The following is a 22,602-nucleotide window of genomic DNA, read 5'->3' on the forward strand; positions in this document are numbered from 1 at the left end:
GTGGGCGTATTACTAGCAACGTAGGCGTATTGCGCATCAGAAAAGTGTAGCTAAATTGTTGATTGGTCTTCATGCGACTAAGGTGAAATGGAGTGAATCTATTCATTTTTCCTTCGACTTCACTGAAGTTAGTTTAGCAACTTCTCAAACACGCGGCCCCCAGGACGCTAGTTTGAGGCCCCAGCCTTGATATGAAAGTTTAATGTTAGTGCGGCCCGCGCAAGTTTGATATGGATGCTGTATGGTATCATGTACCCAGAAAAAAATATTACGTTTGATTAATGTTCATGTTAAAGGTTAAATAACTGTTAATAGTTATCCTCCCTATCCGTGTGGAAGTGGTAAGTTTTTGGCTATTTAAGTTTAAAGGAAATAACTTGGAGGCTACCGTTCAGGTCGCTAGCTCTCTAGTTTGCGAGTTAGCATGTGTCTCAAGATCCTGCAGTTGCGCAATATTTTGTAAATAAAAAGAGTATAAATGTGACTATAGTCGTGTTTTGTCATGTCTACAGGGCTCTAATAATGCTTTGTTCATTTTAATCTGAAAAAAATAATTGGTCTACCCACCAACTATACGTGGTTTCTTAAGTTTTAATTATTTGCTGTTTTTTTTTATTACTGATTGATTGATTTTCTTTATTCTTGATCTTATTTTGTGTAGAAAAATAAAAATTAAGATATTTGAGAACAGTGGAAAGTTTTATCAGAGCTTTTCTTGTAGAAAATCGGAACCAAAGCAAAGTTGATTCATTTTTCTGTTTTTAATAAATGCGTTTTTTTTTTTGAAAACCTGATGCGGCCCAGCCTCGCCCAGACCCTAGCTCCAGTGGCCCCCAAATAAATTGAGTTTGAGACCCCTGGTTTAGCAGGTTTGAAAAATATGCCGAATGACAAAAAGTGGCAACCTAATTGAGTGCTAATAATAATAGTCTCATTGCAAATGTAATTTAGACGACCCCTTTTCCCCCTAGCATGATCCTATACACTTCTTTGCAAAACAGGTGTGCATGTGTTCTGGTATTTACGTGCAGGCATGATCAAACGCACCACTGTTGATTTTGTAAACATTAGCAAGGGAGGCTTCGTGCGAGATCAGGCATGTTTAACACAACCACAAGCGTGCCACTTATTTGTTTTTGTTTTTCTGTCCATGCGAGTCTGGCTCACTCCCAGCGCACACATGTGCACCCTGTACTGGATTATTAATAGCAAATCAAAAAACTTTGTTTCCATAGTGACTGTTTGAGTCCATTATGGAAAGTGTCTCCTGTTGTTACCAAGACAACAATCCCGCAATAGCAAATGAAGGTGGCACACAGCTGAGTGATGCGGTGAGCCGGTGATCGCTCCATAAACAAGCTCCTCCAACCGAGCCGTGCAGGTGGCGAGCTGGACGGACGACAACGGAAGGCTGGAAGCTAATAAGACAGTATTTTCCAAGCAGCCATACATTACTAAATCATAACTGTGAAGGACACATCAGGCACTCATCAGGTTTTAGCAGCTCTGTCGTTGCATTAATTATTTGATCAAGACTGTTTTGCTTCTCATAACAATACGTTTTCAAAACAGTAATACATATGCATCTATAAAAAAAGTCAAACCTCACAATCATTTCCTCTCTGTGTTTACCAGCACGGATAACGACGCTGGTCAAGTGGTATTGTCACACACAAAAAAAATGATAAAAATGATACAGACTTGTAATTATCTGGGCTGTAACCACAGAATGTGTCTGAATAGCCCTACACTATATTCCATCGTTATCCTGCCATTGCTATTGGACAACTCTGGCTTCTTGCCATATAAAATGGGACCCAAAGTGGACAGCATGAAACAGCTTCATGTGTGTAGTGCAATTACAATTACGGTCCTCCATGCCCAGGACAGAGGAACAAAGCACCCCACGTAAGAACTAGCTCATTAGATACTGCCTATTAGTGCCTTGTTTACAAGCTAAAGGTATTATGCTCGGAACAGGCTATTAAGACTCGGCTCATAATGTTGTGTGCAGAAAATCACCAAATGTCATATTACCAGTGAAGTCGTTATATAACGACTGTTATTATTATTATTATTAGAATGTTTTTCAGATGACTTCATAGGACAAAGAGTCTTGAACCAGTCATGATGTGCTATATATATATCACTATATTGACAGTTACTATGGTACCCAGTATGTCATTGTATGGTCATAACACCTTGTACTTCGGTACGAGGTGCATTATTAAAAAAAAACAAAAAACCCTTAAACTGTATTATGGAAAGCAGGAAGTGAACAAATGTAACGGTTACTGATTGTAAAAGTACCAAATGGAGGGGTAGGATTTAATATGTTTTGCTTCTTCCTACTCCTTTCGGACATGTGGAACTGGGAACTGATTATGGGATGCACTCAATTGGAATCTGATGCATGTTCAAATGAAATAAAACCATTACCAAATAATTATGTCCCATACCTGCACTAATGAGCTAGCTATTTTCCCCATCATTCACAATTATGTGAAACATGAAAACATATTCCGTTCCCTTTTCTGCGCATTATAGTATGAGAAAACGAGTTAATATGAGCTAGCTAACAATGCACATGCCTGGGACACACTTATTTCCAGCTAAAAATTGTTCTTCGTGTTAGTATGATACAATAATATCGCTATAGCTTGGTTAATATACAGTCAGTTATGTAAATAGAACACGTTTAAAAAAAAAAATTTGTGAGGGCTTTAGCGTAAAAAATTGGATTTGTAATGACGTTTATTGGGGCGACACGGCGGTCGTGTGGTTAGCGCGCAGACCTCACAGCTAGGAGACCAGGGTTCAATTGCACCCTCGGTCATCTCTGAGTGGAGTTTGCATGTTCTCCCCGTGCATGCGTGGGTTTTTTTCCGGGTACTCCGGTTTCCTCCCACATTCCAAAAACATGCACCCTATATGTGCCCTGTGATTGGCTGGCGACCAGGCCAGGGTGCACCTCGCCTCTCGTCCGATGACAGCTGGGATAGGCTCCAGCACCCCCAGAAAATGAATGAATGATGTTCATTGTTATTTTCTCATGCTAGAATGCACAGAAAAGGGAAATACATATGCAGCAGCGGCACGACACAGTCCACCCTCCCAGGCAGCCCACCACTACAGCTTCAAAAAAAATGTGTTTTTACCTATTTTCATTAAAGAACAGATCGGATTTCATCTTGGTGTCAGTTACTCACTCACACGACACAATCCTGGACCAACAGGGGCGTGGGTCCGTGTAAAAAAAAAAAAAAATGACCTCAAGCAAACACCTTAGATAAACATCCTAGCATGTGACAATCAGTACACATGATTAAGGGAAAAAACAAGTTTCAACTCAAACATCATTTCCTGCTACAGCCGGGCCAAGCGGCTCAGTGCGAGATGGAAACCAGTATGGTTTGGAGAACCGGACTCAGACGGAGAGTCAAACAGTGTTGCTGATGGATTATTCTACTTTGCTGGGAGAGCCAAATTGCATTTTATCATTGGAAAATTGAGTTGCATAGCCAGCTGAAGGCCTTTCCTACTCACATTCTTACGAGACTACATTAGTAGCAATGCCTCTGAGGCACAGATGATGTGTTCACAGGCTCTAAATGACATGCAGTGCCATCATACGTACGTTCCAAGGCCTCGAGAAATGTAAAATACACATAAAACACACACACATCAAACTGTGTTAATGATGTCGTGCGGTGTCAAGTCCTAAAATGAGACCGATTAGAAAGCCGATTAAAATAAATGTCACAACATACATGAAGCGGCGTCGTCTTCACCCCGAGACTTCGTAATAAATGTCCTCTCTCCGCTTATGTTCTACTATTCCCATTGTCTGCTGTGTGCAGCATTGTCAGTACATTTTCATTCACCTGAACAATCTCATGTAATCCAATGCAGCAGGCCAGCCATAACTTTCATCTATGTCGGGTGTATCGCGTTAGCGTCTTTTTTATTGCCACTGACGTGTCGACTCAGCTCCGGGCTGCAGAGCTGTCGTGGCTGTTTCATAACAGTTTAAAAGTAAGTGCATTTGCTTAAGAGGCTTTCTAAAGTTCCATCTACAGTTTATTTACAGGAGGGGAGCAGAACCACCGGCTCTGCGTGGAATTCTCAGTGGAGGGGTTTGTCGACGCTGTCATCACATGCTGGACATCATAAGCTTAATTTATAGCGCTGCTGTTTTATGATAGCAGAGTACCGAGTGTGCAACAAACCCGGGGCAAACAATCAAAGTAAATAGTCGCTAGACATGAATTTATGACAATCTTATACTTGATTTGGAGTGGAAAATGCATGATATGTTGTGATGGTAAATTATTCACGAGGAGTAATTTGGCCCCATAACTATAACCTAGCTTCTTGCTTTGCAGCTGGTGTTTGTTTCAAGCAAAACAGAGAGTAGTCAACACGCGTGATGATGAGGACATGAAATGTAACGATTGCTATTGGATTTCCAGAGTTCCTGTACTTTGTCAATATTATGTGTGCAGTTTTTGCACACCAATAATGACTTTCCCCTGGAAATTATTTTACAGGATTCAATTGAAGTTAATATCAGAGCCCATTTCATAAAAAATAATAATATTCCCGACAGGTTTTTATGTCCTTTTATTCCCCCAATACCCAGGATTAAATTCATTTTATCATCACTACACATAAAATATTGTAGCGACTAACCATTTCAAAATATACATAAAATAGAAGAAAGTGTCATATACACCAAAAAAAAAAACACTTACGTGCCCAGGATGTCTTTGAAGTCGTAATGCTCCTTCACATCCGATGTCTTCTTTTTCCAAGTATGGCAGTCTTCACCCAACGGCATCTTCTTGTTATTACGATCAGAAACAATACTAGAGAAGAACAAAACAACAAAAGGGAGAAGAGAATGATCATTATTACCAAAACTACTTTGAAAAGAGTCCGTTTTTTTTTTTTTTTTAATTTCCAAAAAACTTCCAAGTAGTTTTTTGAGGTTGAGAAGCAGCCGGGGGGAGCATGGAGGTACTTTGTTGTGACCGGGACTCGTGTTTGACAGATGAGGTCATCTCATTCCATTCATGTGACATCATTTCAGTCTCATGAAATACGTAGATGCAGTGATAGAACAACCTAAATAATGTAGCTAGGCAACCGAGGGGACTACTTATAATAACGTATAAACTTCAACCTCATTTGTTGTACATATACAGTAGAGGTATGCTCATTTCACGCAAGAGAAGATACAATGTCATTGACCTTGAAGGAAAATACTGATTTGTCCTCAGGGCATGCTCACAACAGTGTACTGTAAATACTATGTCTTGTCTTCAAACATTATAACAAGGAACTGGCAAACTTCATATTTGCTCTTATACATTAGCCAACGACAATATTTCTGCATTTTACGAGAAATATTGTTTGTGCATGACGAAGATCTCTGCTATCCTACCCAGAAATGACCTTTCCACTTTGCCTTTGGATAGAAACATGTTCCATAGCTCGAGAGGCACGGAGCTGTTGTTCCGTCAATAGTTTGATTGTTGGGCTTGTTGGCCCGGGTTTGCATTAGCCCAGTTCGTGTAAATTGAAGGACACTCTAGAATGACGTGCGTTTCTGACTCAATGCAATGTGGAACCTCTACAGTCAGGGACCTCCAATTTCAACTTTCAAGGTCAGTTATTAGTACTGTATTTACTCATTTGAACGCTTTATTTATTTGAACGGTGGACGAGTGTTTAGCACGCAAGCCACACAGCTAGGAGACCCGAGTTCGATCCCACCCTCGGCCATCTGTTTGCATGTTCTCCCCATCTCCCCGTTTTCACCGGGTACTCTGGTTTCCTCCCCCATTCCAAAAACATGCTAGGTTAATTGCCGACTCCAAATTGTCCATAGGTATGAATGTGAGTTTGAATGGTTGTTTGTCTATATGTGCCCTGTGACTGGCCCGAAGACAGCTGGGATAGGCTCCAGCACCCCGTGACCCTCGTGAGGAGAAGCAGTTGAAAATGAATGAATGAAGTTACATGCAGTATTCTGGTCACTAAACATCAGTAACGTTACATTGCATAAAAAAGATCTCCCATTAAGTGTGGAAGTGGTACATTTTTGGCTTCTGAATTTGTTCTTCTCCCACACACTGTTCTAAACACTTTCTTAAGTTTAGAACAAATAAATTGGAAGCTGACTCGTTAGCTCGGGACCTTGCAATATGCTATATGAGGTGTCCTTGCAGTGATACTGTAGCCTCCACATTAGTGTTGTGAAATGTGGTGTAAAAGAAAGAATACTAGGAGTGTAATGGTGACTGTAGGGGTGTTATTTAATGTTTACAGGGCTTTAATAATGGTAAAAAACATGTAGTTAAAAGTCATCAACAGGTTATCTACGCTCTAACTAAGAAAATATTCAGTTTATTAATGTTGAATCGTACTTGGAATTCATTTTTCCGTGGTTGGGCCTGGAACCAATTAACCGTGATAAACGAGGGACAACTGTATACGTTTTATGTCTATATGTGCCCTATGATTGGCTAGCCACCAGTCCAGAGTGGACCCGCCTCTCATGTGAAGACAGCTGGGATAGGTTCCAGCACGGCCGTAGCCACGGTTAAATGAGATTTTCCTCTTTCCGAAAGGAATCTTTCCGAATGACGTACCAGAAGACAGTGTATACATGGAAAGGAATATTCCAATCTCCTGTCTACATGCACTGCTATAATCAAACGGAATAGTCGATGGGGCATGCGCGGTAAAACGTAAACAACATCACGTGATTCATCGAAGATGGCGGACGAGAGTGTGATTACCACGGTTGTTTTTTTAAAGCAGCAACTTGAACGTTCGGTTCTTTTAAAGGTTGTAGTCCAGTGATGACTGCTCGCCGCCATTTTCAAAACCTGAGCAACGTCTGCGTGTTACGTCAGAGCTGAGCATGCGCTGAAAGAACGCACCCTGACAACATTCCGATTGAGCGGGTACAAGATACCTCAATCGGATTGGGGAAACAAATATTCTACCCCTGTGAATCCGATTATATATTCATTCGGATTGGCACTTTTCTTTCGGAATGAGGTTAGATTCTTTCCGTTTGAGCAAATAACACGAATGGAATTGGAATATTTGGGTGCATGTAAACGTGGCTCGTGACTCTTGTGAGGATAAGAGGTAGAAATCAACTCTTTTGATCTATAAAATTAACACCAGCATGTTTTTTTTTGTTTTTATTAATTTCTTACGTTTTTGTGTGGTGTCCCCACAACCGGGGACAAAAGGAACGATGGCAAAAGGAACAACCGTGGAACCGGAAACTGACATGATGCGGCTAAGTGACATACTTGTATCTGCCCTGGCTGCTCAGTACAACATGGCTAAACCTGAGCTCACACTGAATCCATTGCGGTTCCGTTGCAGCTTCGGTGAGGCTGCTGGAGGCATTCCGCAAGACAACAGTGGATTACAGTGGAGTCTTTTTTTTTTTTTTTTTGGCCGCCTTATCGTTATAAAGATTGTTTATAATGATGACTCAGAGTGGAATTTAAACAAGGTAAGAAGTCACATGCTGGGTTAATAAATAAACTTTATTTCACTTTCTGCATCCTTTTGATGTCTGACTCATCACCTCGCCTCCTCATCGAGTTCAGACATCATCGTGTAAACCCACTAAAGTGTTTATACAGTAGCTCAAACACTGGCTGCTAAAATAACCGCTTGCCTGGCGACTACTTCTGAGCCTGTCCATACAAGATGATGTAACATTGAGTTAAAAGACAATAACATACTGTATCCCTGGTAATAGTCTCCCAATTAGTCTCCTCCTATATATATATATGTAGTATATATGTACACAATGGTGTACATATAAGTGGTTGCGTTATGTCACAGTCACACACACACACATACTGGATGGACCTCTTCCTACGTCAACCAGCAGCTTTATATATGTGCTGCCAGGGAAACCCAAAAGGTGTTGTAACGGTATTTAAGAGTACAAATTGCTTTAGTGTCTAACCGCAGTTGGCGGCCGAGATACAAATCATGGAGTCGCTTTGGCGGCTAACTTCTATTCAAGCATCACACGTGCCTTTGGTTAGCGATGGGAGCAACAATACAGCAATCAGTCATGGTCATCGGGAGTACACAATATACATTCACTCAGAGTACTTTGTTGTCGTGTACACACACACACACACACACACGTAGGTCCTGACGGGATCTGAAAAGTACCCAAAAGTGTTACTGAACAATGCTGGCTAGTTACGTATCATCAAACAGATACAGTACGAGGCCGTCGAAAGGACTCAATTTCCTTTACTGCAATTTACATGTGTTGCAAAGCAAGTACAAGGAAGTTTACTTAAAGGGGAAGCAGTCGCAGTCAGGGGTGTCAAACTCGAGGGCCACATCGCAGATGAGGGACGGTTGTAACGGTCAATATAGTGTATATGAGTATATCACAATATTAATACAAGGTTGCCCGTGCTTTTGCTAATTATATACATTTTTTATAAACAAACTGATGGATAACTTTCTTTGAAACCATAAGTGAAGGTGACAAGTTCATGTTTTTATTAATAATTTATGCTGTTTGTGGTTTAATAGGATCTAATATATGCATATTAAGGCAAATGTTACATATTTTTTCACTAAATTAAGCCTTTTCAAGCATAAAATGCTTGAAATGTGAAAATGCACTCCATAAAAGGCATTCAAATGACACAGACATTGATATGTAGTATTCTACACTGGTCACTAGGTGTCAGTAATGTTACTGTAATGTTGATGTTGGGCTGAATTACTATTATTTTTATCATTATAATTATTACTATTAGGCACAGTAATCCCTAATAAAGCAGCTGTTAATTAATTTTTGATTTTTGCACGCTATTGAAATGTAATGACATGCACTTCTATATGCTATGTCATCAAACCAAATGAAATATTAGTCAATGACAGCACAACTGAACACAAAATGCAGTTTTCAAATGATTTTTTTTTAATTAAGGGAGAAAAAAATCCCAAACTACAAAGTCCTATGCCAAAAAGTGATTTTTCCTCCCTTAATAATACCATGTTTCATTTAAAGACTGTTTTCTGTGTTCAATTGTGTTGTCATTGATTTAAATTGTCATTTAAATTAGTTTGATGATCCAAAACATTTATGTGTGACAAACAGGGCCCCGTCGTGAAACTAACATTTTTTTCTTTCCTAAGAGAACTCCCATTTATTACCTCAAGGTAAGGTGTGCAGGGTCTATTTTAAAACACCCACTTTAAAAATGTCACGGGTTAGATGTCTTGCAGTAAAAGTAACTGATGATGTAATTTTAAGGAATGATGTCGTAACTCCTTCTTCACTTCTCTTTTTCATTTTTCACTTTTTTTTCTAAAGCATTTTTTCAGCACTTTCAGACTCTACTGAAAGTTGCAAGAGGAAACACGGACAAAGAGGAAATACCATCAAAATGAGGACTATTTAGCAGTTGAACTGACGCCTTAAAATGTGACGTTGGGTTGTACTTAAATGATGGTTTAAACACAGTCGGAGGTCTGTAAAAAAATGCAAAAAAAAACATTGATGGAACTGAAAAGGGTGAAAAGTGAAAATAACTAACGTACTGGTAGAAATATATATATTTTTTTAAATGTGGGGAAAGAAGAGGAAAGCCACATGCGGGTATCTTAAGAGAACCATTCGTGTCCTCTGGTGATATGACCTTTGGTGGGTCGGTGGGTGAAGTCAAGCTGCTCGCAATCAGGGAAGGCTTAAGGTCAGAAGATGCACAATACTCCAAAGTCCGACATCACACAAACATGCAAAACACAGCCCCCGTCGCAGGTGGACACGTAAAGAGCGCTGTACTCACTGGTTTCCCATTCCTGTGATGAGCAGTGGACAGAGGAGACACACACATAGACAATAACACAATGACTTGTGCACTGTTTGACTTGAAACATGATTACACGCATTACATCACAAACATACAGACCAAATATTGAAATAAAACTTGTACAGCTGAATTGTCCTTCTCCCTGTGCAAATATTGGTCCAAGCGCACCTTTGTCATATTGTCGTATTTCAGAAGACAGTCGTGGCACATCTCCAAACTTCAGCGGAGTCGGCTGCAAAGTATCGAGCTTAGAGAAGTGCTTCCCATAAGAAGAGTCACGGGGTAGCTTTTTTCGGAATGTTTTAATACCTGGGCTTGCATTTAATGTTGCATGGTCCCCACATCAGGCAAAGTCTGCATAGAGCGGATCCCCACTTAGTCGATTTAGCATTTGCCGCACCGCATTTATTTCTTTGCATTAATTAGCACATAATTTGTTTTTTCGTAGATTAGTTCCTACATCATAGCTTAAATAAAAAGTGGTTTGTTAGCGGAAAAAACAAATGCCTTTCCAATGTTACTTTGTCATTTCGAAGAGTCAGAAAAGCAAGCAGTAAGCAACAATTTATCAGTGTCCTAGCTGTGTTTATTTGTGTATAAGTAAGCAGTTGTCTCTGTAGCATTATAGAGTGTGCATACAGGGAGCGTCTTACCCGCATGCATAAAAATTACAAGCTCACGGATGTCTGGAGTTGCTAATAATCTTTTTCGACTGCAAACGGTGGCTCTACCAGAATACCGGCAAAAACATTTCCACTACCGGTGTTTTGCCGAGATTGTCTGCACTCAAACACGGACCTACGTTACCATTCTTTGAGTTCCGACCAGTAGCTAATGAGCTAGCAGTGGCTACCTAACCATTTTTTCAAGTAGCTCTCCAAAGGGTTTGTTCATTTAGTATCAACTCCTATATCGACTAAATTAGAAACTGGGGTTCGGCAGTAGTCCAGAAGTCCTTGGGAGCGCTTGGAAGTGGGATCAATCACGGCGGAGTGGGCGTAACTGAAGGCCGTGGGTGGAATTATTGGGAAGTATGTGCAGATTCTGGGGAGATCTACAAAGCTTTCCGTGCATCTGCTCTATAGGAATCCATACTTTATTACAAAGAATAAGCATAATAGTTTTTTTTCTTCACTTGAAATGTTTATTTATGCCTTTCATTCATCATTTACATGTATTTATATGCATTTGGAATAGTTTACTGCATGTAAAAATATAATTGTAAACCTAAAAAAACGTGCTCAGTGTTAACATTTTTGACTTTCTGGAACAGATCCCATTAGATTTATATTATTTGTGATGTAATACTATAATTGTAAACCTAAAAAAAACGTGCTTAATGTTTACATTATTGGATTTATGGAACAGATTAATTGGATTTATATTATTTCTTATGGGAAAAAATTATTTGGTTCGTTTCAGTTAAGAGTCTGACTTTCTAGAATGAATTAATGGCGCTAACAAACGTTCCACCGTATGCCATAAAAAGCACAGCATAATACATAACTGCGTAATACTACAGAATGCAGTACATGGTGTGAGGTTTGAAAGGCTGGATGCTTCATTTGTACCTTGTGCGTCCTGCTGGTGGTGCCACATCCGCAGCACGAGACGCACAGCTGCACATCTCTCATTCCCTGGCGAGCCTTTGTTTGCAACTCAATACTTGCGCTGTGCCGCACATGTCTTCACCATCATCATTATTATTATTATTATTATCGTTAGTTATCATTCATGAGTGGAGAGTACTGATACATTTTAGAATTTAAAAATGCTTTAATAAGCGGGTGAGTCGTATTATAGGGCTTAAATCTGGATTCTTCTATGGATTTAGCATCGTTGCGAGCAAAATATGGCAATCGAAGCGAGATGGGGAGTCACTTTTATTGGAAATGCTGATCCAAAATCGGGGCGAAGTCAATCTCAAGCAAGTAAAAGGGTTTGGAGGGGGATATATATATAACTATATTACAATTACTTGTGGTTATTTCCTATTCTCAGGTGTCAAAAGTGTATCTGTAATGGTTTCTTAATGCAGAGTTTCTTAAAACTGACAATATTTCTTCATTTATCTGTACTGTACAGACTGAAAATGCAACAAAATGGAGAGCATATCAGCATATTCGGGATTCAAATTGTATGTTGAGTACTACAAATGTGTACTTGTTGGTTGGTCAGCGTTAAAATGAAAGCCTGTCACCACCGCCTCTGCATCGCAACTTTTATTACTCCCTCTTTATTTGTAGTGCAAAGTTAAGATAGCATTTATGGTTTGTCTGTGGCTGACAACAACACTTGTATGACCATTGTCCTTGGTGGGGGGTGGGGGGGGTCCCACGCCGCTTACCACACATAAGCATCAGTTAATGTTTGTTGTCAGCTAATGATGGTGGTGATATTAGGCAAAGTTTAGCTACTAATATTTTGTTTAACTTCGAAATGTGACAAATATAGACATTAGTCTGTTCTTTTAAACCACTGTTGGTACCAAACGCTAGCCAGTGGTTGTGTTCTTCTATGTTTAGGTAGGAAAAATATTGCAATTTGGAGCTTAAACTATGGAAGAAATTAATTCAATACACAATATTTCCTATGGGAAACATTTTGTTCAACTTTTAACGCTTCATCATATTCAGCGCCATTATAAATGTTTGTTGTAATCGCAATAAAATGCGTTCTATTCTACATTATACGATATTTTTGTGAATATCTTAACAAATTCACTGAAAACACAAGACTGAAAAATGAAGCATTGGGTGATTCATCGTCCAATTGGAGTGGAAACTGATGACATTATTACACACTCACTCAGTGCGTTGCAAAGATGACAAGAGCGGGTTATGAAATATATACTGGAATGTAAACAAACAATGACCTTTCGGTTCCTGTTCCACAATTTACTGTAACCGTGCTAGCACTCCCATTATGTCACCAAATCTGATCATATTGGTGCAGATGCTTACTTTATAGCCATTAAAATGATGTTACACAAATACACACAAATATACACACAAATACACACACACACACACACACAAGTAGCAGCATGGATTTCCTGTTTGTTCAGTTGTCACTCTTGACAACACTTCACCACCACTGGCTTCTAAATGTTAACATTCCTGCATGGAGCAAGCTGCACATATTGTTGAAGAGCAGGCTCTAGTCAGTTGGTAGCACAGATTATCAACTGATATGAAAAGTCGACGAGGCAGGAGATGAAATTAAATCAAAAGGATACGAGCTAATCGTCATCAATCTATGAGCTAGTATGTGTAGGACCCTCTAGCTATACAGCTATATAGCATTAAATTAAAAAAAAAAACACCTACTAACATAGCTTAAATGTTATCCACCTGTCAACAACTGGACACCAAAATGTTCCCAGCCGAGGAGGGCGAATCCTGCCTCGACAGTAGCGGCGGCAAGCTGTCTTACCTGCGGTGTGACGGCGAGAGACGTCCGGTGAGTGACCCGACCACGCTCACTTCTCTCGGTAAGACTTGGAGCGCTTCCTCTCTCTACTGGAACCCGCAGCGCTCCGTGTGACGTCACAACAGGGCGGGTTTATAAATAAACCAATCACATCTGGGGACATGGCACACAGGTAAACTCCTGCCATCTTATTGGCTCCCCTGACTGAATAAATGACACTTCGGTTAAACTGGGATCCTAAAAAAGACACAACACAAAAGTTGTCATAAAGATCTATAAATAGCTAGAGATGTGTTACTTTTGATATATGCTTCAATCAACTATACACATACTATATTTCAAGTGGAGGATCAAGTGTCCATAGTATAATAACTATTTAATTATTTAGCATACCGTTACTTAGAGTGCACATTTTGTTTGCATAGTTTGCCATCTAGTGGAGTGTATCTCCCAGAAAAAGTACATTAATTGCAATTCACTAACCTACCGCTAGAGAGCAGTATGCTACGAAGCTGCCATTTTATAGAGCCTGTAGAACTTCCTGCCGTCGTCTGCTGCCAGTTGCTTAGTGACTGAAAGCTCCACTTATGGTTTCCTGTATTTAAAAAAAAAATCTCCGGATTAAGCTAGCTTCGAACTTTAACGAACACATTTCACATGTTTTCCTTGGCTTTCCAGCTCCGTTATGCGCCTAATAAACACGTCTCCTCATATCGGGAATGCTGTTTAAAACCCGTGTAGTCCGGCCCGGTGATGAAGACTCCTAAAGAAAGATGGATAATTATGTTTTCATCAGGGTGGTGGGGAAAGGCAGCTACGGAGAGGTGAACTTGGTGAAGCACAGAACAGACCGAAAACAGGTGAGAAAAGACCATGTTTGAAACATACACACCACAACTATTAAATCTACACTTAAGCCATTAATGGACCCGTCTAAATGCGTAGCTAACACGGTATAGCAGTTAGCCTCGGAGTGCTAAGTGGTTTGTTTACGTGTACTGTGATTGCATGGCATAAACCATCCAATCACACGTTAGCCACACCAAGTACAACTTTGATACTTAAACGTATTTAGAAAATGGTTACATAATACTTGTTATTTGCGTTAATTTTTAATTTAATTAATTAATTTGAGACAACTACATTGAAGAATGTATTTTGGTAGGTAGCTTATTTGATAATGACAAGAATAAATGCAAGACAACAATGCCGTGTAATGAATAAATCAATACTCAATATATGATTAATAATAAATCAATTAATAAAAAAATTCTATTCTGCTTCTCAGCATTCTCAGGGATATTAAAAGTCCTTCAAAAGTATCAACTTTACTTTTACTTAATGAGACTTCATAAACAGCATAAACTTCAATCTCACTCAGAAATATTTCAACAGCACTATGGATGTGAAATAGATCTTAAATTGTATTAATTGCAGTATGACCTGCATAGACACTGATTCTGCTTCTTCCATCTATCTTTTAAGCACAATATGCTTATAATGGTTCATAAACTACTGGAGCTCATACTGACTGGTACATGGAAAACGTCATCTGTGCCACATATGCTAAATGTTTTTAGTGCTGGGTACGCAGATGTTTGTCCCAGCAGGATGTGGCGCGGCTCAGGAAGCACACAGCATGTCATCCAGTAACCGGGCACAGTGCAAATCCCGCTTTCTCCATCCCTGTCACTGCTGTTGTGTCCTTGGTCATGTTCTGGCTCAAAGGTCATCAACACATGGTGCTGGATGGTCAAAGATGTTGACTTACAAACGGGATCTGGTCCCCACTGCTGTTTTTGAGACATTTCTTTGTGGTTCTATTTCTCCTCTCTTGTTTAAATAACATTACTAATTAGATGTTGCCTTTGTGTATGACTGTTTTAGTCTGTACCAGATCTGTACATTTCAAAATGTTTATGTTTATTACAATACATTGCACAATGTCAATTTTTTTCTCTCCATTTGCATCCCAGTATGTCATCAAAAAGCTCAATTTAACCACCTCTTCCAAGCGGGAACGTCGTGCTGCAGAGCAGGAGGCCCAGCTTCTATCCCAGCTCCGACATCCCAACATCGTCACATACAGGGAGTCCTGGGAAGGAGCTGACCTCCAGCTGTACATCGTGATGGGCTTCTGCGAAGGCGGCGACCTCTATCACAGACTCAAACAGCAAAAGGGAGAGCTCCTACCTGAGAGACAGGTGGTAGAGTGGTTTGTCCAGATTGCCATGGCACTCCAGGTAGGTTTATTATAGTAATTAAAACCCCACATGGAGTCAAGTTATCACCGAATTGTTTATGTGATCACTTTCAGTACCTGCATGAAAGGAATATTCTTCATCGGGATCTTAAAACACAGAATATCTTCCTGACAAAGACAAACATTATCAAAGTCGGGGACCTTGGCATCGCACGGGTATTGGAGAACCAGAATGACATGGCCAGCACGCTTATAGGGACCCCTTACTACATGAGCCCAGAGCTCTTTTCTAATAAACCCTATAACTACAAGGTATTTCCTTTATTATCCTCTTATATGAGGACAAACGCTTTACTATGAACGTGTCTTCTTTTCCAGTCCGATGTATGGGCCTTGGGTTGCTGTGTGTATGAGATGTCCACACTTAAGCACGCATTCAATGCCAAAGATATGAACTCGCTGGTGTATCGCATTGTAGAAGGAAAGGTAGGTTGTTTTTGTCTTATGTGCACTTTACAACTTCTTCTTTCCCCATACATTTCCACTTTAATTCCAAGATGACCATTTTCCAAAATCACATTTCGTTTTTTTTTTATTCCTCAGCTGCCACAGATGCCAAGTAAATATGACCCTCAGCTGGGAGAGCTGATCAAGAGCATGTTGTGTAAGAGGCCCGAGGACAGGCCTGATGTCAAACTTATCCTGCGGCACCCTTACATCAAACGACAAATCGCCATGTTCCTTGAAGCCACCAAAGAGTAAGTAACACAGTCAGGCCAAATGGGAATAACTCAAATTCCGTGTTTGACGGATATGCACACCCGTTTGCATTTATTTGCTCACAGCGTGTTTGTTGTTGTTTTTCAGTCTATAAAATAGGTTTAAAAACGATGAGTCTAATTCTTAGCTGTTCATCAGTTTGCTTTGTAAATGTTACCACATCCTATATCGTTTTTTTACATGGCATCGTTTCTTTTATTGAGTCTCTTGTGTTTCTTGCTCAGAAAAACTGCCAAGTCGAGAAAGAAAGCTGTCAGTGACATAAGAAACAACAATGCAACCAACGTGGTGTCCCCTCAGCCAAAACCTGAGCGATTGCCTCCAAATCCTAAGCCAGAACCTCTTCCCAGGTTGAAACAGGTATGTGTTTGATGGATGATGTAATTGTTGAATTTGCATAATTGGCCAACAGTCATTTGCATACAGTGAATAAAAAAACAGCACAAAAAAACTACAAACATTTTTCTGTTGTTTTTTTTTCATCTCCATATTTTTCAATAGAAAGAGAAATTACAGCACCACAAGAATCTAAATGGTCCCACAGGTGGCAACCCAGTCCAGATCCCTCCAACACCTCATAAACCCCCCTCACCTGACGTTCTCAAAAGCAACATCACATCCTTGGCAACTGTAAGCAACATCCAGATTGACATGCGTCCACAGGAGGACGCAGACGTGATAAAGAGGCAGCTGGATGCACCCCAGGTCGGGAAAAAAGAGGCCTCTCTACCTCCGACACACAATAAGCCCCCACTGAAGTGTGTATCAGACAGAAGGCGAGGAGATGAAAGAAAAGATTCCAACGGATTTGAACACATTCATCCACTTAAGGACACATTTTCCGTCTCTGAGAAAAAGGCGGCAGATGATGAAAAAGATGACACGGTGGAGCTCCTTAAAGAGGCTAACATGCCAAATCCAAAACTAGATGAGCAGCAAGAAGACAGCAGATCTGTACGTACAATCAGTGTGGAAAACACTGTGGGGAATATGGTTCATAAAAATGGGAAGAGATCTCCAGCACAACATGTACAAGTAAGCCAATTTATGACATTAACAGCAAAATATTTCAGTTCTTTAATTATTCTCATGTATGAATTGTTGCCTTTTCAGGAAAGTTTGGAGTCCACAGACAAGCTGCTTGAAGCATTACCTCCAACTCTGGTAAATGATCAACAATTGTGTCCATTCTTTGACCTCAATAAGTCAGGTTTTCATGTGCGCTTCAGTAATTGTGTCTGTTTAGGAACCTATTGAAGAGGAGTCTCCCTTCCAAATCAAGACACCAGATCTAACCCCAGTTGCGGCTACCCTAGAATCCGCCCCTGAACATCAGCACAGTGGGAGGAAGACAGCGCAGACAAACGGCAACCAGGAGATGGTGAAGAGCTCGTTGGTTAACAATTGACAAATGCATTTTTGACATCTTCGGTCTTGCTTCTTTAGACTAAAGTGGCAGCTTCCAGACCTTTGCCTCCACTTCCTGTTGAAGCTGGAGCAGAGGCAAGGAAGAGAAACAAAGACACAGATGGCAAGAAAACTAACGTGACTGTAACCTCAAAATCTGTTCATTCTTCAGGGGACGGACACTTTCATATGCCACAGGTAAAATGCTTACTTCATAATTTTACACGGCCCGATTTATTGGAAAGGTTTACACCCAGTGCAGGAGCTGTATCAAAAGTTCTCGTTGTTGTAGTTAGTCATTTCATATTGACTGACAGACAATTAATGTCAATTTTCAGGAGCGTCCTTTATCCGCCAGGGAGAGACGGCGACTGAGGCAGTCCCAAGACATGACCTGTCCATCAGGTACTTGAATCTTATTGTTTTAGTCTTACCTGTTAAAGTGCACCAGCGCTTCCATCAGTGGCGTCATTAGGCCTATTTTAGGGGGACTTCAGCCCCCCTGAAAAATGTTCTAATAAAAAAAAATTAAATGATGAAATGAAATAAAATAAAAATAAAATAAATGTTCTTAAGCCCCCCCCAAATAATTTGATATTTTTTAATTGATTAAAAAAAAATTATTGACTTTTTTTTTTACAATTTTTTTTTTACACATTTCATGTAATAAGGCAAAACAGGCAAATAAGCCAGCCAATAAGCAGGCTAATACTAGCCTAAATGCCTAAAAAATAAAATGATTAAATGAAATAATTTTAGGGGGACTGAAGCCCCCCTAAATAATGTTCTATTAAAAAATAAAATTATGAAATGAAATAAAAAAATAAAAAGGAAATAAATGTAAATAATAAATGTCTGACAAATTTTATATAATAGGGCAAAAGCAGGGTAATACTAGCCTGCTACTACTACTAGTAGTAATAGTAATAATCAGAAGAATAATGATGGTAGTAATAATAATAGGCTAATGAGTAATATAATGATTAATGATTTGAATGTCTCCTACATTTATTCATATCCTGTGCATCTCCAGGGGGCTAAGCCCCCCCCCGCTGTCCTCAGAACCTAGTGCCGCCCCTGGCTTCCATTAAAGTTACTGCATTTATGGTTATTAAAGGTGCTGTGAGAGCATCGTGTGATGTCACCACTTCCAAGGCTCGACCCGGCAACACTCCTGTAACCGGCTCTACTTCAGACGTCATTACCGAGACCGCTCAGGTACAGTTTCTCTTCAGTTCAGGCGGACTCCTGCCTTCAGTTGAAAGCCTTTGTCGTTCATTGCAGCGGGACAAATTTCTGGAGCGAAAGTCAGATGAAGAAGAGTGCGGCTCATCCACAAGCTCCACAGAGCATTCAGAGGGAGATGGTGGAGAAAGGTGAGGAAGTAAAGCTGAAAAAGGTGCATCTTCTCGAACACACCAACATGATCAAACCAACACTAAGGTGTGTGAAATTTTTGCTCATCTCCACAGAAGAGCCGAATCCAAAGACATGCAGGATTTAGTCCACATGATGACCCAAACCTTGAGGATGGTCGGTGGAGACGCCGCAAACGAGGTGGTCAACAGGGAATTTGGCACCACGGCATCACCAGAGTTCAAACTGAACAGGAAGTACAGAGACACCCTGGTGCTTCATGGGAAAAGTCGTCAGGAAGCGGAGAACCTGTCACTTGGTGAAATTCCAATAGGTTGGATACCACACAAACTGTAGTTAGCTGGTGTGCTGTGGTGGTAACTAGTACTTTTTTGGCTTTCTTTAAGGTTCCTCATCAGGTCCGGCCAAGATCAGGAGGGCCATTGAGCTCCTGAGAACTGATGTGGTGAAGGGCCTGGGGGTCAAGTTGTTGGATAAAGTCCTGGAAATCATGGAGGAGGAGGACGACATTAAACGAGAAGTATGTTTTTAAGAAGTCAGGAAGAACCAACCGTGTGATTAAGCAGAAAAGTATCTGAAGGTAGGACAGTTAATGTACTTATCTCTTTCATTGCAGCTGTGCCTTCGTCAGCAGATGGGAGACGAAAAGTATCAATCTTATGCTGTGATGGTGAGACAACTGAAGTTCTTTGAGGAGATAGCCTTCAAGGTTTAAGGAAAGAAAACACTTTCCTTGAATTAACGTTGATGCTTTTTGGTGTCATCATTGCACCAATACCATAGACAACGTCAATTACTGTACATGTGTTTTCATCAGGGGTGTTCAAAGTGTGGCACGGGTGGCTGCATGTTGTTACTGGGCCTTATATATTCTAAAAAATACTGTTGAGATATATTATTAGATATGACAATAATTTGCTTTATAGCCCATGACTGTTGTAATGCAAAAAATACATCATTCTTCAATCATTACATCTGCATGCAGCCCTGACACAAACAAGTTTGGACACCCGTGTTTGTATCCTCCATTGTCGTTTAATGATGCCTATGCAAATATTTTCAATCACGTTAAAAGGAATCTGTCCTTCTACTTGCTCTAGTGGAGTACTTAGATAAGTTATGTGAGCCAGATTATCACTGTATGTTAGCAGCTGTATTGTATCTTTTGCAGGTACTTATTTGTCTTTGTCTTATATACAAAGTAATTTAGACACCATTTTATAATGGCTATTAACATGGAAAATATTTCTGATAAATCCTTCCATAAATATGTTGAAATTGTAATTTGTGGTTCTTGTTTCAAGTAAGTTTTCTTCTATATGACATACACACTCACTGTTATTATATTGACATTTTATTAGCCACGCATCTACGTCAACATTGTAACACAACAAAGTTTTTCTTCAAATTCTGTAACTGGGGGCTGCGAGATCAATCAAAAATGATTTCCAATATAAAAGGATGCACATATAAGTAAATGAGGAGCAGTTATTTGTGCTTCTTTTTCTTCAGGCTCTCCTGAGGCCTTTGGTTGGAGTCGGCACTGCTCTCTGGTATAAGAGGCTGCCAGCACAGGGGATTCCTTCGGTACATTGGCCAGGGGGGCAGAGTCAGCTAAAAAAATATCAATAGGACATTATTAGACACACATTATTAAACAAGACAGAGTGGATTTATTTTGAAAATAGATTGATCAACTTACGATGCACGAAATAACAAATCCGGCCAGGACTATGTATACAGTCCATCCAAATTGTTGAATGATAAGACCATACACAAATCCAATCACCTGCAGAGGCAAAATCAGGATTGTGTAAAAAGTCAAACAGCCATGACTGGTATTGTGTGTGTGTGTGTGTGTGTGTGTATAAAGTCACCGCAGAGATGATAATTATTCCTTGGAAAATCTGTTCTGCCAATTTTTGGCCTTTATAATCCTGTAACAAATCAAATGAATTAGCATCCTAAGCCCATTTAAAAACTTTTAAATATTTTACAGAGGGGTACATCATGTTGGGAAACCTAAAACCGCATTAGGACAACCAAGGGTCACTTAAATTAATTTTTCCACTGAACACATTACAGTAGTAAAGCTATGGTGTCGTTAGTCTTAGCAGTGACGATTAGCATAACACCAGCTAGCAGCATCATAAGTTTAGCTATCGTAAACAGCCTATAGCAGAGCGTATTTGGAACATAATACGATAGCAAGCAGCAACAGAAAATAAAGCGTTTACCATATGCGTGGGAACTGAGTTGAATATACACGGCATCTTCATGTCTATCACTTGTGACACGACAACCTAACAGATTTGGTTTCCGGCATGAAAAATACGTCACATAAAGACCGCTTCTTTTTCTTTTTTATTGGCGGTTGGCCAGTATGTAATGGTGCGCATTACCGCCCCCTTTTGGTAAGTAGTCTGGATCGAGATGCTGGATCGAGACCAATCAAAATAAAAACAAAAATACAATGATAATTATCATCGTAGAAAAACTAAATCCTTCTATCTAAACAATGTATGTATTTCCCGAAACCCTCCATGCTTTCAATGTGACTAGAATACCTTAAACTCCTAAAATAACTCCTGTTTCCAAGTTCAGTTTTTCTTTTCTTCGTTACTATATTCTAAATATTTGGGATGACCCTTTTTGATGACGTCACGTATGTGGTGGTTTTTCTCAGCAAGTTTCAAAGGTTAATTCAGAGCCATCATCAAAGACAACAGAAAGAACACATTGAAAAGTAAATGGAAAAATTCAATTAGTAGTTGAATTAATAGTTGAAGTGTCCAGTAGTGTCTGCTGTTTTACTTGTCTTTGTTTTGCTCAACTACTCTTCCAACTGTTTAAATAAAATACAACACTTCGAAAAAAAGTATGCGTTGGCCGGGAATCGAACCCGGGTCAACTGCTTGGAAGGCAGCTATGCTCACCACTATACCACCAACGCCTTGTGAAGATTGACCGTCCAAATTTAAACAAAAATGTAAATTGGTGTTTAGTCGTACATACGCTGTACTTGTAGTTTGCAGTGAAGTAGTGGGGGTTATGTATTATATTATGTCCTGTATACATAGATGTAACATAAAGACAATAAATGTAAAACACTCATTTTTGTAAGCTATTATATTTTGTACAAAACTACAATTGTCGTGTCCAATGATATACAGTACATATGTACATTAGATTTTCACCAATTACATCAAATATGTAGAATTTGCCAAAGTAATTGATAATAAAAATATGAAGTGTGTCTACAGTGACGCATCCACAGATGCAAATTTAGCTGTATAATTGTTTATTTTTTTTGTCAAACATGTTGAACAATATATTCAATTTATTTTAAAAATCTGGTAACAAAAAGGCACTCAAGATATTAACAAATTGTTTTAATTTAAATGGTTTTACTTTTATTTGTATACCTTTCCGTATATTTATGTGTTTATAAAGTTAGTTTTAAAAAGTTTGTTTTAAAATGATCCTCTATGCCTTATATGCTTGGGCTAGCTTAAT

The 22,602-nt window shown here is 39.6% G+C and overlaps 3 protein-coding genes and 1 non-coding gene across 7 annotated transcripts in view; 1 reads left to right on the forward strand and 3 right to left on the reverse strand.

Annotated features, from left to right (window-relative positions):
* The window catches only part of camk1b (calcium/calmodulin-dependent protein kinase Ib), a 34,728-nt gene extending 21,272 nt beyond the window's left edge, over positions 1–13,456 (reverse strand). The window contains exons 1-3 of one of the 3 annotated variants that reach the window (XM_058055350.2): positions 13,323–13,401; positions 9,864–9,876; positions 4,755–4,868 (exon numbers count right to left, since the gene is read on the reverse strand). In XM_058055350.2, the coding sequence (XP_057911333.2) occupies positions 4,755–4,868; positions 9,864–9,874 (125 nt within the window). In that variant the 5' untranslated portion in view covers positions 9,875–9,876; positions 13,323–13,401. Of the gene's footprint in view, positions 1–4,754; positions 4,869–9,863; positions 9,877–13,240 lie in introns of all 3 variants that reach the window. The other 2 variants (XM_058055351.2, XM_058055352.2) reach the window with 2 other exon arrangements.
* Positions 13,457–13,862: 406 nt separating this feature from the next.
* Positions 13,863–20,368, forward strand: nek4 (NIMA-related kinase 4). 2 transcript variants are annotated; one of them, XM_058055341.2, is made up of 16 exons: positions 13,863–14,179; positions 15,296–15,562; positions 15,637–15,834; positions 15,901–16,008; positions 16,126–16,280; positions 16,527–16,662; positions 16,804–17,337; positions 17,416–17,466; positions 17,549–17,683; positions 17,749–17,907; positions 18,048–18,114; positions 18,827–18,927; positions 18,994–19,085; positions 19,182–19,384; positions 19,473–19,606; positions 19,703–20,368. In XM_058055341.2, exons 1-16 carry the CDS (start codon positions 14,093–14,095, stop codon positions 19,799–19,801), a joined length of 2,526 nt encoding a protein of 841 aa, XP_057911324.2. In that variant the 5' UTR covers positions 13,863–14,092; the 3' UTR covers positions 19,802–20,368. The 2 variants fall into 2 exon arrangements, with proteins under 2 accessions (XP_057911324.2, XP_057911323.2); XM_058055340.2 differs by having other exon boundaries at positions 19,182–19,399; positions 19,703–20,366.
* A 56-nt stretch (positions 20,369–20,424) lies between these two features.
* On the reverse strand, positions 20,425–21,476 carry spcs1 (signal peptidase complex subunit 1). The gene is made up of 4 exons (XM_058055363.2): positions 21,324–21,476; positions 20,964–21,023; positions 20,789–20,875; positions 20,425–20,700 (listed from the first exon to the last, which is right to left on the reverse strand). The coding sequence occupies exons 1-4, from the start codon at positions 21,363–21,365 to the stop codon at positions 20,575–20,577; spliced, it is 315 nt and encodes a 104-aa protein (XP_057911346.2). The 5' UTR covers positions 21,366–21,476; the 3' UTR covers positions 20,425–20,574.
* Positions 21,477–21,967: 491 nt separating this feature from the next.
* On the reverse strand, positions 21,968–22,039 carry trnag-ucc (transfer RNA glycine (anticodon UCC)). Its single transcript has one exon. It is a non-coding gene; the product is annotated as a tRNA-Gly (tRNA).
* Between the last annotated feature and the right edge of the window lie 563 nt (positions 22,040–22,602).

Source organism: Doryrhamphus excisus, linkage group LG18 (genome assembly GCF_037039965.1).
Source record: "Doryrhamphus excisus strain RoL-2023G ecotype Guam linkage group LG18, RoL_Dexc_Guam_v1.1, whole genome shotgun sequence".
Taxonomy (NCBI): Eukaryota; Metazoa; Chordata; class Actinopteri; order Syngnathiformes; family Syngnathidae; genus Doryrhamphus; species Doryrhamphus excisus.